This window comes from Alligator mississippiensis, chromosome 1, assembly GCF_030867095.1.
Source record: "Alligator mississippiensis isolate rAllMis1 chromosome 1, rAllMis1, whole genome shotgun sequence".
NCBI lineage: Eukaryota > Metazoa > Chordata > Crocodylia > Alligatoridae > Alligator > Alligator mississippiensis.
In genome coordinates, this window is record NC_081824.1 from 289347657 (window position 1) to 289363090 (window position 15434).

At 47.6% G+C, this 15434-nt stretch overlaps 1 protein-coding gene across 2 annotated transcripts; it reads left to right on the forward strand.

The window, feature by feature from the left end:
* Positions 1-695: 695 nt before the first annotated feature.
* On the forward strand, positions 696-9672 carry LOC132247722 (syncytin-A-like). 2 transcript variants are annotated; one of them, XM_059720666.1, is made up of 2 exons: positions 696-1294; positions 7028-9672. In XM_059720666.1, the coding sequence occupies exon 2, from the start codon at positions 7652-7654 to the stop codon at positions 9134-9136; it is 1485 nt and encodes a 494-aa protein (XP_059576649.1). In that variant the 5' UTR covers positions 696-1294; positions 7028-7651; the 3' UTR covers positions 9137-9672. The 2 variants fall into 2 exon arrangements, with proteins under 2 accessions (XP_059576649.1, XP_059576648.1); XM_059720665.1 differs by having other exon boundaries at positions 7044-9672.
* Positions 9673-15434: the final 5762 nt, after the last annotated feature.

Here is a 15434-nt window from a genome sequence, read left to right on the forward strand (position 1 = left end):
TTATACCATTACAAATATTTACCACATTGTGGGCAATGAAAATTGCTATCTTGACTGATCCTGACTTTCCAAGTGGAAAATAAATGCCTTTTACTCTTTGACAATTTGTTGAACAAAAATTTCAAGCAGCATCATATTTATTTTTGGTTCAGAAAGCATAAAGTGGCTAACATACAGCATTTTTTCATGCCTGAACTCTTGTGTTTCCTAAAATTGGAGCATAATCAAAACAAGTTTCTGTAAGTTTCCATTGACTTGAATGAGTGCAGGATTGGGTTCATTTTCCAGGCTGCTAGGAGCATAGCTTCACTGCAGAGTTAACCCTGGATTTTTCCTTTGTTTTAGCCATAGTCCCCAAGCGTGAAGGTGTGCACACACAGACACACACGCAAAAACTTTCTCCTGACTTTGTGGGTGCTGTAAATCTGAATTTGCTTACTCAGCTAGGAGTACAAAATGGAGGCTGGATTTTGCTCTAGATTGTGATCTGACCTTAATCTTCAGCAAGAAGAATCCAGGACACAGAATCATGATAGTCTTCTGGTGCCTTCCCCCACTTCTCCAGGAGCTCTACCTCTCATGCCTTTCTACCTATTCCTTTGTTTTGCACCAGAAATCACCTACCAAAGGGCATTTAAACTCCACATCCACATGGCCTGTGTCAGTCCTATGCAACATTAAACAGAATTGTGGAATCAGAAAAAATATATGCCTTAAACTTTGATTATTTTAGTTATAAGATGACATAACCGCTTTGTGTAGAATTGCTGGCTCGGTACAGTAGAACAGATAAGGGCAAGTGTTTGTTCTTTGTAACTCCTCTGCAACTGCTTCGCTCACCGCGGCCTTGAAGGTAAAAAAAAAAAAAAGTATGTACAAAGTAGATTTCCAGGTGCAAGAAGGAGGTTTGTGAACTAACCCTATCTCCCCCATAATTCCCATCCTGATAACAGCAAAGAAATAATGAAGTAATATTATAGCCGCTTTTCATGCTAATTTCACTATATGATCACGTGAGTTGTAAGCGACTGTTAAAAAGTATATAAGCCTCCTGATTTTGCTCTTGGGGGGGGACCCCTTCCAAGTGCTTGGGAAATCCATGTCACTTTGGAACTCCCCCTACAGCTGTAGTTTCTTTTGAATAAAAGCTTCTGCTGACCTGACCCAAAAGTACTCTGTGTGTGTTTCCACGACAATTCCTGGTGCCGTGACTCGGATCCAGAACACAGGCTAAGGAAGGAGGACCGCAGGCTACCCCCCCCCCCCCCGAACCCTGAGGCACCAAACTTGAGAGGTAAGAGACCTAATTCAAAATCTCTATTGGGGTTTCGGAGGAGGACTGCCTGTAGGCTCCCAACTTGGCCGTGGTAACTGGATCTGAACCTTGTTAAAACAGGTCAGTCTGAACCTTACTGCCGGCTAAAATTTTCTGTCTGGTAAAGGATCCCATTTTGTGTCTGGTAACGTACGTTTTAGGGAGAAACTGTTTGAGGCACCTTCATCCAACAGCACATCGGGCTTGTAGTTAATTAACTAAGGTGGTGTGGGGTAGGAGGTCTGGCTGACTGAATAAATGTGCACGTGTGTGTGTATTTAGAAATATGAGCCACTGACCAGGACTGAGACTACGGTTGGGCTCAGCCGCCCCAATTCTGCCTGACAGGGCAGTTTTGAAAGCAAGGGGGCCCAACTGGAACCTCGTGACCCAGTGGACAGGGCTTATTGAATGAATGTGTGTGTGTATTTAGAAATATGAGCCACTGACCAGGACTGAGACTACGGTTGGGTTCAGCCGCCCCAATTCTGCCTGACAGGGCAGTTTTGAAAGCAAGGGGACCCAACTGGAACCTCGTGACCCAGTGGACAGGGCGTCTGAGTGATTTTGTCTTTTCCAAACCCCTCATCCCAGTAGCTTCTGCCGAAAGCAGGAGTGAAAGGATCCCTCTAGTGTTTCCCTCCCCATTTCCATTTTATGAGCCGGTGTCGGGTCAGAAGCCTTTTGTCTGGGCAGTGAAAAACTGCGGGGCAAGGCACTGAGCGGCCCGGACATCCTAAATAAGCCTCTCCTACGTCTCCCTGTGTGACTGAAAATGGGAACAAGTCAGTCTAAACAGGTTCCTGTCCCCCCTAAGGGGACTCCGGCGTACTTTATGTACACACACTATTCTCCCGAGACTTGCAAGTACCTGGATAAGTGGAACTGGTATACTAGGGATGATCCTGTGAAACATTTTCCCCAGGAAGGAACATTTGATCAGGATAAAATAGTGCACTTGAGAGGGGCGTTAGAGTCCCGTGGATCCAAAACACCGCAAAACCAGTGGGACGCGTTCTTTTATTGGCATGATGAAATGTCCAAAAGGCGGACAGAATCTCAAACTAGGAGCCTAAAAGACTCTCAAGAAAAATTAAAACAGCAGTTAAAAGCTGTTCGGGAGAAATTGGCTGCTCCCCCAAATTACACGCTGGCCACCGCTCCAATGTATCCAGCATTGCCCGGGGCGCCCCCACCACCGGAGCCAGCAGAGGATATCCTTGACCTTTGTTCGAACCCTGCTCTCCTGGGACTCCCACATCAGCAACAACCGGTTCAACATCAGGCTGCAGCCCAGGCTAGTGACCCATTAGCTGAAGCTCCTTCAGTAAATCCATCCACGGAGCTTAATAGTCCGGACTCATCCACCATATCTGCCACTCAATCATCACCAGTGTGGCAATTTACTCCTGGGTCACAACCCACCACAGGTGTATTTAGAAGAATGGGAATAGGCATGGAAAGATCTCCCATCAATCTGAGATCCCGAACTGCACAAGTTTACCCCCTAAGACAAATGCCAGGCATTGGCACCGATGGACAAAATATAGTAACTGTGCATGCACCCTGGACTCCAGGTGATCTCTACAATTTAACTCAAAAGTTCCCAAAAATCAGGGAAGACCCAGAAAAATTTCAGGAAGAATTGCAGACTGTTATAAATTGTTATAATCCAACATGGGCTGACATTAATCAGCTCATGCGATCCATTTTGCCCAAGGAGACTATGCTACGTCTGTACGCTGCCTGTACTTGGCCAGATCAAAACCCAGGGATTGGCCAAGACTTTATTGACAAGAGAAATGCTTTGGTTCAGGCAGTTCTCACAATTTGCCCAAAAAAGGCAGACTGGACCAAAATAAATACCTGTAAACAAAACAAAAATGAACACCCCAGTGACTATTTAGAACGCCTCAAACAGGCATTTGAACGATACTCAGGAATGGATAACCCAGTCGGAAATGCTAAACAAGCAATAGTGGCAGCATTCGTCCAGGGACTTAACCCTAAAATTGCTGAGAAAATTCAAACAGTAATTATTGGCTGGGAAACTAAAGATTTGACTGAAGTCCTTGCTGCGGCTAACCATTTTCATAACAAATTGGAACGGTCTAAAGACAGTGCCGAGTTTAAGTTAATGGCCTTACAGATTTCTCAGTTGCAGGGTACAGGTAGAGGAAGGGGACGAGGACGGGGAAGGGGAGGCCCAGGTAGATTCAGGGGAAGAGAGAGATCCTTGAGCCCACAAAACCCAGGCTATGGGAACCAATGTCATTATTGCAAGCAAGAAGGACATTGGAAATCAGAATGCCCCAACCGCCCCGGCCAAGGACCCAGACCCCAGCCCCCACCTCCACTTCCTGTCAATTTTCCCAGTGTTGAATAGGACAGCCTGAGGGACAGTGACATCATTGCTCCTTTGCTTGCTACTGACCAATCTGGTCCGTTTGTTGAATGCCTTATTTCTGGTAAACCTGTCTCCTGTCTTGTCGACACCGGAGCGTCCCGCTCCACGCTAAAGGCTGCTGAGTTTCCTTTTCTACCTTATTCTCCTGAAACTGTAAATGCTGTCGGTATAGGCGGACAACCTATCCCACATCCCGTCTCTGAACCTGTCTCCATCTCTACTGGCCCTTTGTCTGAAAATCATGCCTTTCTTCTTAGCCCCTGTGCACCTGTCAACCTTCTTGGTAAGGACTTGCTGTGTAAACTGGGATGCGTGATTTATTGTAGCCCAGATGGTGTTTACCTTGAGGTACCGGAACAGAGGGAAACCGAGCTTGTGGCTTTGCTAACCCAGGAGTACTCTGATTCTGACACTTCCTTCTTGCAAGAGGAACTGTTGGCACGAGTACCTCCACAGCTGTGGTCCACCCATGCGAATGAAGTGGGGCACATGCTGAGTGCTGAACCAGTGCGTATCATCCTGAACCCTGCCAAGCCACTTCCTCGTGTCCCACAGTACCCCATCTCAAAGGAAGCTGAGGAAGGGATCAAGCCTGTCGTTTCCTCACTCCTTGAGCAAGGGATTATTGTCCCAATACGCTCCCCTTGCAACACACCTATCCTACCTGTCAAAAAACCTGGTAAAGATACGTATCGCTTTGTGCAAGATCTTCGAGCTGTAAATGCCGCTGTGTTACCCGCTTTCCCCGTGGTCCCTAACCCTGCCACTATTCTTTCCTGTATCCCTTCAGATGCTACATATTTCACAGTAGTGGATCTTTGTTCTGCTTTTTTCTCTATCCCCGTTCATAAGGATAGCCAGTATCTGTTTGCATTTACTTATCAGGGATTTCAATATACCTGGACAAGACTCCCTCAGGGATATACAGAGTCCCCAACCCTGTTTTCCCAGATCCTAAAAAAAGATTTGGATCCTATCACGTTCAAAGGGGGGTCCACCCTTGTTCAGTACGTTGATGATCTATTGTTAGCCTCACCCACTTTAGAGGCCTGTGAGCAAGATACTTTGACACTCCTCACAGCTTTAGCTCAGAAAGGCCACAAGGCCTCAAAATCTAAATTGCAGCTCTGCAAGTCTAAGGTACATTATTTAGGGCATGATATCTCAGCAAGAGAACGACACCTTTCCCCTAGTAGAGTTGAAGCTATCCTCAACATTCCCAAACCTATGACTAGAAAACAGATGAGGGGATTCTTAGGTGCAACGGGTTATTGTAGACAGTGGATCCTGGGTTATGCTGCTTTCGCAAAACCCTTGCAAGCATTCACTCATGATACCACCCCGGAACCCCTCCCTTGGACTCCTGAAGCCGAACAAGCATTTGTGGCCCTTAAGCAAGCCCTCACTCTTGCTCCTGCTCTTGGACTTCCTAATTATAAGAAACCCTTTACCTTGTTTTGTCATGAACAGGAAGGAATCGCTTTAGGAGTACTCACTCAGCTGCATGGTGAAAAGCATCGCCCAATTGCATATTACAGCTCTGCCCTTGATCCCGTAGCTGCGGGACTTCCTCCTTGCCTCCGTTCAGTTGCAGCTGCTGCCTTGCTGGTTGAAAAGGCAGATTCTCTAGTTTTGGGACACTCTTTAACCGTTGCAGTTCCACATGCTGTGATGGCCCTTCTGCTCAAGGGCAAAACTCAGCACATTTCCAATTCCCGTCTTACTAAATATGAGAAACTTCTACTGTCAGCTGCAAATGTAACCTTAAATCGCTGTTCAATTCTGAATCCTGCGTCACTTCTGCCTATTGCCTCTGATGGTGAGCCTCATGATTGCCTGTCTATCACAACTCAATTGTTAACCCCTCGAACTGACCTCAAGGACATTCCTATCCCGAACTCTGACCTTGTTTTGTTTGTTGATGGTTCCTGTCTTAGAAATGATGCAGGCAAATTAGTTGCGGGATATGCAGTATGCACTCAGTATGCTGTTTTGGAAGCCTATTCTTTACCCCAAGCTCGTTCTGCTCAAGTTGCTGAACTCATTGCTTTAACACGTGCTTGCATTCTTGCAGAAAATCAAACCACAACCATTTATACTGACTCTAAGTATGCTTTTGGTGTTGTTCATGATTTTGGACAAATCTGGAAACAAAGAGGGTTCCTCACTTCATCAGGGACCCAAATCAGTCATGGTTGTTATGTAAAAGCGCTCTTAGAAGCTGTTCAATTGCCTCTTGCTATTGCTATTGTTAAATGTAAAGCTCATGAGAAACCCTTTGATGATGTCACACGAGGAAATGATCTGGCAGACCGTTCTGCCAGAAATGCGGCCTTTTCTGGCCCACAGGCTCCTAACTCTGTTTTTGTGTGTTTTTCAGCAGACCAGTCTCCTTTGGCTAGCCTTTCAAGTCTGGCCCTTCTTCAAAATCAGGCCCCAAAAAAGGAAATAAATGACTGGCTGCGTGCAGGATGTTCACTGCACCCCGACTCTCTCTGGCGCTCCCCGGACGGCCGCCTGGTGGCGCCTAGAGAGCTTTTGCCACATCTTGCTCGTTTAACCCACTCTGTGGCCCATACGAGCAAAGGAGGAATGATTGCTACAGTTCAAAGAAATTGGTTTGCCCCAAATTTTCCTTCCATGGCACAACAGTACTGTAGCTCCTGTCCCATCTGCTTAGCTCACAACATTGGGCAACGGGTAAAAACGACACCCGCAGCCCATCCCCCTCCATGGGGACCGTTTGTAAATCTGCAAATTGATTTTGTGCAGCTACCTAAGTGCTGTTCTTATGAATACATTCTTGTTATTATTGATGTGTTCTCTGGATGGGTGGAAGCCTACCCATGCGTACGTGCTGATTCCATCACTGTAGCAAAGAAATTGCTCAAAGAATTCATCCCTAGATTTGGATTGCCCCTCACAATAGATAGTGACCGTGGCACCCATTTCACAGGACAGATAGTAAAAAACATCTGCCAAGCACTCAACATACAGCAACACCTACACTGTAGTTATCATCCACAGTCAAGTGGTGCTGTAGAACGTAAAAACTCTGATTTAAAAACGCGCATTTCGAAGATTTGTGCTGAAACAGGCCTCAAATGGCCTGATGCACTGCCCATTGCTCTTATGCACATTAGAAACACTGTTAACAGAAAACATGGCCTAACCCCTTATGAAATACTCATGGCACGACCCATGAGGATGCCAGCTACACCACCTGTTGCCCCTCACCAAACAGACCTACAATTAACTGATGAAACTGTACTAAATTATTGCAAGGCATTAATGAAGTATGCCAGGTCTGTTCATTCACAGGTCCAAGAAGCCTTACCTCAACCACCGGATGTTCCCTGTCACAACCTCGAACCAGGGGATTGGATCTACATAAAGGTCTATCAACGGAAAAACGCACTTCAACCCAGATGGAAAGGACCTTTCCAGGTACTTCTAACCACTAATTCTGCTGTTCGTTGCCAAGGTCACCAAACGTGGACTCACGCCTCGCACTGCAAGAAGGTATCACCTCCATTGGACCCCGAAGCAGCTGTATTCCAACCAAGGTTGGGATCTTTCCCTGAGGCCTAGGACAAAGACCCTCAGGACCTCACTCAGGCAAGTGAGGAGCATCAGGGTGCAAGTGCTAGTAACCTCTCCCCTGCACCCAACACCTCAGCCCAGCCGGATTCATCAGTTGAAGAACGAAGATATCATCTTCGGCCTCGAAGAAAGTGAATGCTCCCATTCGGAAGATCACCACCTCGATCAAGGCCAAGAGCCGACATTATCAGTCCTTTAGGTAACTTGAGCCCAGAGGACGAAGAAAGACTTTGGCTGCCATCCTGGGTTTGGCTGGTAGTGTTCTTTTTCTTACTGATGCTGGTTATGTTTGTTGTTAAGATTCTTTGTCCCTCCTGTATCTAAAAATGGCACCGATATCCTTATATATCACACTTGGGTATCTCAGTATCACCCAAGGGGGGTGGGAGAAAAATTTGTATTTGCAGATCTCCCATGCGGTGGCTCAAGCTGGAAATAAAAGTGACTGCTGGATATGCTCTCACAGCCCAGCACACCTACACCAAGGAATCCCAATGATCGGAGTACCAATATCCCTCCAGCAATGGGGAACAATAAACGGCGGCTTCGTTAGACACTACTCGTTAGCTGCCCATCGGTCCGCTCCTAAAGAATGGAGGGCCGCCCCTGCTAACTGGATAATCTCCCCAAGAGTAGAGGCGCCTTTCTGTTACAGATCCAACAACACCGGAGCTTATAATAAAGCCACACCTGTAGGACACTACTCTCATTGCCTAACTACTCTAGATTATAGCCCTAGTAGCACCAGTGGAATCCTGTTGGGTAACGTACCCTCTCTCAATTGTACAGGATTCATGGTCTACAACTTTTCTAAGGAACCTCATGTTGCTCTCATTGCAAACAGATCAGAATTTTACATTCACTCCAATTTTACTTCTTGTAATATATCTCGGTCCAGCAGGATAGCAGCTGAACGTGGACCGTCCTATACGATGCATATCAATCGAAAGTGCCGGATAGGGCACAACAACTGTCGAGATTTGAGTACCCTTTCTGCCCCAGGCCTTTACTGGCTCTGCGGAAACAGGGCTCATAAAATCTTGCCCTGGAATTGGGTGGGGGCATGCACTCTTGGACGTGTTATCCCTGGTTTCGAAATGCATAGTGCAATATATCTGGAACAAGTAAAAAATTTCAACCATCACATGAAAAGGGCGGTTAACCCCTTAGCTACCAGAAACACAGGGTTCCATCGATTTGTGAGAACCTTCATACCGTGGCTTGGAGTAAGAGAATTGGAACTAGCCATAATTAACATTTCAGCCACAATGGAAGCTATGGGAAATGCCACTGCGGATGCAATTCAGGCTCTGCAAAAAGAGATCTCCCAGATCTCACAAGCAACTATACAACACCGCATAGCCCTAGATTACCTATTGGTGTCCCAGGGAGGAGTATGTGCCTTAGTAACCTCCACCTGTTGTGTCTATGTCAATCAGGACATGCGAATCGAAACTGACATTCGCAAAATCCGAAATCAGTTAAGGGTCCTACATCAAGTGGCCTCAGAAAATACTGACTGGGGTCTAGAAGAAATGTGGTCTTGGCTAACCTCCTGGCTCCCAGATTTCGGGGCCCTTGGCAAGAAAATCCTGTATGGAATATTGTTTGTCTTGATAGTTCTGATAATGTTCTATGTCTTAATGCAACTGATCCTCTGCTGCGTGAAAGCCAGCAGGGGAAGCTTTAGCAAGGCAAGAAAACCCACAGCAGAGTCTAGAATAATGGTGTTACAAAAGTGTGAGCAGATTGAAAGAAAACATGAAAGGCTGCATGATGAAATAGAGGGGCTCATGAGAATGGAAATTTAAGGCTAAAGTGAGACTAAATAGTCTCAAAGGGGGGGGCTGTGGAATCAGAAAAAATATATGCCTTAAACTTTGATTATTTTAGTTATAAGATGACATAACCGCTTTGTGTAGAATTGCTGGCTCGGTACAGTAGAACAGATAAGGGCAAGTGTTTGTTCTTTGTAACTCTTCTGCAAATGCTTCGCTCACCGCGGCCTTGAAGGTAAAAAAAAAAAAAGTATGTACAAAGTAGATTTCCAGGTGCAAGAAGGAGGTTTGTGAACTAACCCCACCTCCCCCATAATTCCCATCCTGATAACAGCAAAGAAATAATGAAGTAATATTATAGCCGCTATTCATGCTAATTTCACTATATGATCACGTGAGTTGTAAGCAACTGTTAAAAAGCATATAAGCCTCTGATTTTGCTCTTGGGGGGGGGGACCCCTTCCAAGTGCTTGGGAAATCCATGTCACTTTGGAACTCCCCCTACAGCTGTAGTTTCTTTTGAATAAAAGCTTCTGCTGACCTGACCCAAAAGTACTCTGTGTGTTTCCACGACAGAATGTAAAGACAGATATAAAAACTGTACTGACTGGGAAGGTGGGAGGCATGCCACATTTCAAGCTGTTCCATTGTAATCGTTTCATGTGCCTATTATTTTGTAACAGGGACTCGAACCAACACTCACCAAGGTGATGACCACTGGGGCACTTCATGGCCTGCAAACTCCTGGGCCATCCTGGTGGCCAGCAGGGAGCCCACAGGCAGGAAGCACACTCCCCCCTCATGCTTCCCTCCCAGGTAGAACAGGGAAGCAGCGGGAGACACACACTCTGCCTGCCGTCCGCTGGGCAGAGCTGGAAGCAGGAAACAGGCATCCCCTGATAGTTAGCACCCCTGACTCTACACCTTGTGCTGTATGACACCTACCACATCACATGTCTCTTCCCCCCGCCACCATGAAGCAGCATCTCCACAACTAGTCATCACCTCCATCCCTGCCCACTGCTCCTGCCATGCTGCCTGCCTCCTGCCCCTGCCACATAGCGTGGACACCAACCTTGCTGCACCACGCTGGTGCTCCCATGCCACACAGAGTCCCCAGATCCTTCAGTTTCCCCAACTGCAGGCTCTTGGCTGTGCTGTCCCAACCCACCCCACCCCAGTGGTGGAGGCAAAAAGTGGAAGCAGAAGCTGAAGGAAGGGGGAAGAGCCTGGGGACTCCAGTGGAGGCAACAGCAGAGCGGGGGAGAGGAACGGGGGAGGAGGAGGAGTGGCATCCAGATCAGGAGCCCAGGGGCCTCAGCTTAATCCCTTGGGGTCTCAATTGGCCCATGGGCTACCAACTGTACAGTCCTGCAGTAGATCATCATACTAATGTCCTGCTAGCCAAGGGTCTAATGAAAGTCTGTTGTGAGATCAGGCAGATCCATAAGTTCAGAAGATCTACAGGACATCATTGCCCCTACAATGACATTCCCCAAAATCTGACCAAGGAGGGAATTATGTGGATGGTAAATCAATGAAATCATTTATGAGAATGAAAATCCTAAAACCACATACCATAAAGCAAAGACAAATGCAAGTCTAGAAACTTGCTAACAAACCAATCCTGCTGCAAAATCTTGCTCAGGTGCTCAGACCTGCATGAAATAGAAAGTAAAAACTTGTATAGCCTCCTGAGACTGAACCAGCTTATTTTTGGAGAGAAACCAAAAGGATCAATGCTAAACAAGACTTTAAGAACCACAGGAGCTAGAAATACTTTGGATCAGTCCCATGTGCAAAGGAACTGAAGGACACTTAGCTCATATTCAAGGAAGCGACATCAGTGCCAGGCCTAGAACTTGCTGAATTGGACCAGCCACAAACCAGGAAAGGGGCTATTCCCATCTTTACTCTTGGAGAGGAAATAACTATAGAACCAGGAACACTTTGGTAGTTTATAACCAATGTGATTCTTGTTACGCGGGATATTGCATGCTGATGGTTTCTTTCAGTTGCGGTTGGAAATTACATTTTCCTGATCTCACTTCCTTTCTTCATTTCCCCCAGATACTTTAATCCAAGGTAAATTCCAAGCCAGAGAAAAATGTGTGTGCAAGTACTTATTTATTCTTCTGTCTACTGTTGTGTGCATGCACTTATGGTATTACACGCTAAGCAAAGCCTGCAAATCCAGAGATACACTCAGCAAAAGTTTGTATCCAATATATAACTAGTTGGCTGGAGGGCCGCACCCAGAGAGTGGTGGTGGATGGGTCATTTTTGACCTGGAGGGATGTGGGCAGTGGGGTTCCGCAGGGCTTGGTCCTTGGGCCTGCACTGTTCAACATCTACACCCCTGTCCAAGTCGCTGATGAAAAAAGCATCCTGTTCAAATTCGCAGACAACACTAAGATGTGGGGAGAAATAGGCATGCTAGAAGGGAGGAATAGGCTACAATCGGACCTAGACAGGTTACAGGGGCGGGCGGATGAGAACAGGATGGGTTTCAACACTGACAAGTGCAAGGTACAGCACCTGGGGGGGAAGAACCAGCAGCATACCTATAGGCTGGGGAACTCCCTTCTTGTCAGTGCAGAGGCAGAAAAGGATCTTGGAGTCATTATTGATGGCAAAATGAACATGGGCTAACAGTGTGGAGATGCGGTCAGGAAGGCCAACCGTACTTTATCATGCATCCATAGATGCATCATAAGCAGGTCCAAGGAGGTGATCCTCCCCCTCTACGCGACACTGGTCAGGCCGCAGTTGTAGTACTGCATCCAGTTCTGGGTGCCGCACTTCAGGAGGGATGTGGACAACATGGAGAAGGTCCAGAGGAGGGCCACTCACTTGATCAGGGGGCAGCAGGGCAGGCCCTACGAGGAGAGGCTAAGGGACCTGAACCTGTTCAGCCTCCACAAGAGAAAGCTGAGGGGGGATCTAGTGGCTGTTTACAAATTAGTCAGGGGGGACCAGCAGGCATTGGGGGAGTCCCTGTTCCCCCAAGCACTACCAGGAGCGACAAGGAATAATGGTCACAAGCTGACAGAGGGTAGATTCAGACTAGACATTAGGAGGCGCTACTTCCCAGTCAGGGCGGCTAGCATCTGGAACCAACTTCCAAGAGAAGTGGTGCTGGCTCCTACCCCGGGGGTCTTTAAGAGGAGGCTGAATGAACACATTGCCGGGGTTGTTTGACCCCAGTACTCTTTTCTGCCATGGCAGGGGGTCGGACTTGATGATCTGCTCAGGCCCCTTCCGACCCTACCAACTATGAAACTATATGCATTTTGTTTTCTCATACAAATACTAGTCATTAGAGCAGTTTCCAAAACAGCCTAGATCAGGGGTTGGCAACATACAGCCAGCAGACCAGATCTGGCCTGCAGAGTCACTGGATCTGGCCTACAGAGCTGGAGCGCTTTGCAAGCAGCAACGAACTTGCTGCAGAAAACAACAGGATGCGATGAACTTTCTGACAGAAAACAACAGGATGCAGTTCAACAAGGAGAAATGCAAAGTGCTGCACCTAGGGAGGAAAAATGTCCAGCACACCTACAGCCTAGGAAATGACCTGCTGGGTGGCACAGAGGTGAAAAGGGATCTTGGAGTCCTAGTGGACTCCAAGATGAACATGAGCCGGCAGTGTGACGAAGCCATCAAAAAAGCCAATGGCACTTTATTGTGCATCAGCAGATGCATGACGAATAGGTCCAAGGAGGTGATACTTCCCCTCTATCGGGCGCTGGTCAGACCGTAGTTGGAGTACTGTGTGCAGTTCTGGGCGCCACACTTCAAGAAGGATGCGGATAACCTGGAGAGGGTCCAGAGAAGGACAACTCGTATGGTCAAGGGCCTGCAGACCAAGCCCTATGAGGAGAGACTAGAGAAACTGGACCTTTTCAGCCTCCGCAAGAGAAGGTTGAGAGGCGACCTTGTGGCTGCCTATAAGTTCATCACGGGGTCGCAGAAGGGAATTGGTGAGTATTTATTCACCAAAGCGCCCCCGGGGGTTACAAGAAACAATGGCCACAAGCTAGCAGAGAGCAGATTTAGATTGGACATTAGGAAGAACTTCTTCACAGTTCGAGTGGCCAAGGTCTGGAACGGGCTCCCAAGGGAGGTGATGCTCTCCCCTACCCTGGGGGTCTTCAAGAGGAGGTTAGATGAGTATCTAGCTGGGGTCATCTAGACCCAGCACTCTTTCCTGCTTATGCAGGGGGTCGGACTCGATGATCTATTGAGGTCCCTTCCGACCCTAACATCTATGAATCTATGCTAGGGCAGGGCAGTTGAAAACTGCACTTATGCTACTGCTGCTTCCTCCAGCCCCCTCTCCTCACTCCCCAGCTGTGGCATAAGCACAGCTTCTAGCCAGTGGAGAGCTGTGCCACAGCTGGGAGGCACTGAAGATGAGTGCCAGCAGCAAGGACACAGCTTCCACCTACCCAGCGCTGGCACTGGCTGGAAGTTATGGCCACATAACAGCTGGGGGAAGTGGCAGTGGCACAGCTCCCACCTGCCTTGCCCCAGTACAGTGCAGGAAAAGCCTCCTGCCACTGATGTGTCACCAAAGACATCCAGCTCACATCAAAATGGTCTCCACAGTTCGTGTGATCAGACTCTGGAATAGACTCCCAGTGGGGATGGTGCAGGAACCTACCCCGGAGACCTCCAAAAGGAGAATTTGCTGGGGCTATCTGACTCCAGCAGTCTTTCCTACCCAGAGCAGGGGGAACGGACCTGATGATCTCACAAGGTCCCTTCCAGCCGTAAACTTCTGTGAGTCTGTAAAATGGAGCTGGGCTGTTCTGGCCCATGGGTTGTTAAAGGTTGCTGACTGCTGACCTAGAGTGTAGGCCCATTATATGACATCTGGCTGTATTAAGTATAGAATACGTAAAAAGCCTCTTGTTATGGCTGACATTTGGTTTGTTGATATGGAGTGTGGAGTGGCACTGTTTACAACAGATGTGCCTTTTCAAGTTTCAAGTACCTATTTCTGCTGTTCACTGAAATTTTAACCCACACTTGGACTGATCAGGCTTGAGAATTCTTCCTCGTAGCTTCCTAGACTGCTTCAGTCATTAGCTTACTGATCTGTTACCAAGCAGTGAAATATCTCCTTTGCACAGAGAGATAACATTCTGCCAGCGACCCTGAAAAGTTTCTTTCCCCAAGTCTGGACTCTAGCAGATTTTCATCTTCCAGTGACACTGCTGCCTGAAATAATGTTAAATCTATCACTGATAAGAGGCCCTACATCTATGACCCCAAATACCACTGATACCCAGGGTAAAAATTACTGTTGATTTTTTAAATTACGATAAATATTAGTTATTTACCTCTGTCCCTCTGGCTCAGTAACTTGGGAGACAGGTGTGTTTGAGCAGGAAAACTTACAGGGATGGAATAAAGCAATTCCAAGGAAGAAAGGTAGTGGCCAGGCTGTCATGCAGAATGTTAAAAAGGAACATTTTCCCTATTTTTCATTGCTTTTGCAGGACCTCCCACTTCAGTGACACCTGATCAGGCCTCTTGATGAGAGGATCTGAACCAGTATGTGGAAGAAAAAAATGCCAGGGACACCTGGATAAGCATTTGATAGGGATAGTTATGGAGTAGCTTTTCTGCATTTGTGCTGGGGAGTTTGACCAAAGGACTCTTGGAGTCCCTTCTAACCCTGTAGTTCCTGCCAAGACAGACGGAAGGACTTTGGCCTTGGTTAGGCCAGCAACTAGAAATAGGCAGGGAGAGAGAGAGAGAGAGAGAGAGATGTTGGAAGAAGGAAAAAAACTTGGAGAATGACAGCAACAATGTAGCAGGATCTACAGCAGTGGAGGGACTGCTTAGGCTGGTGGTCACCAGGGGAGCAGACAGAAAGTGACATTTTTTGCATCGTCTGACCCCTGGAAGTGCTCTACACCCGTCACATAACACACAGGCATAGCTGAAGAGCACTTCTAAAATGGCCGAGTACACAAAAATTAAGCCTCACCTAATCAGGTTACAGGTGCTCTGCTCTAGAGAGCCTTAAGAAACTTGTGTTCCCTGGAGAGTTAATTTTTCATGCAGAGGTGGGGCTGGCAGGGGAGAGGGAGAGAAGGGAGTAGCAACTGCCGGGCTGCTATGTCCAGCCTGAGCTGGAGCAGGGAGGGTGGAAAAGAGACCCTCGGCTCATGGCCCCCGCCAACTACCCTGGCTAGGGTATTGGAGGGGGAGCTGGTCCAGATTCCCGAGGAGAGGGGGCTCCATTCTGCCGTCTTCCCTCCCCTCTCCCCCACCCCTGCTCTGGCCAGGCCTCTTGACAGTGGCAGCAGCATGTGCC

Excerpts from the sequence above, each read along its gene's own strand:
- LOC132247722 (XM_059720666.1), top strand. The coding sequence starts at position 7,652 with ATGGCACCGATATCCTTATATATCACACTTGGGTATCTCAGTATCACC.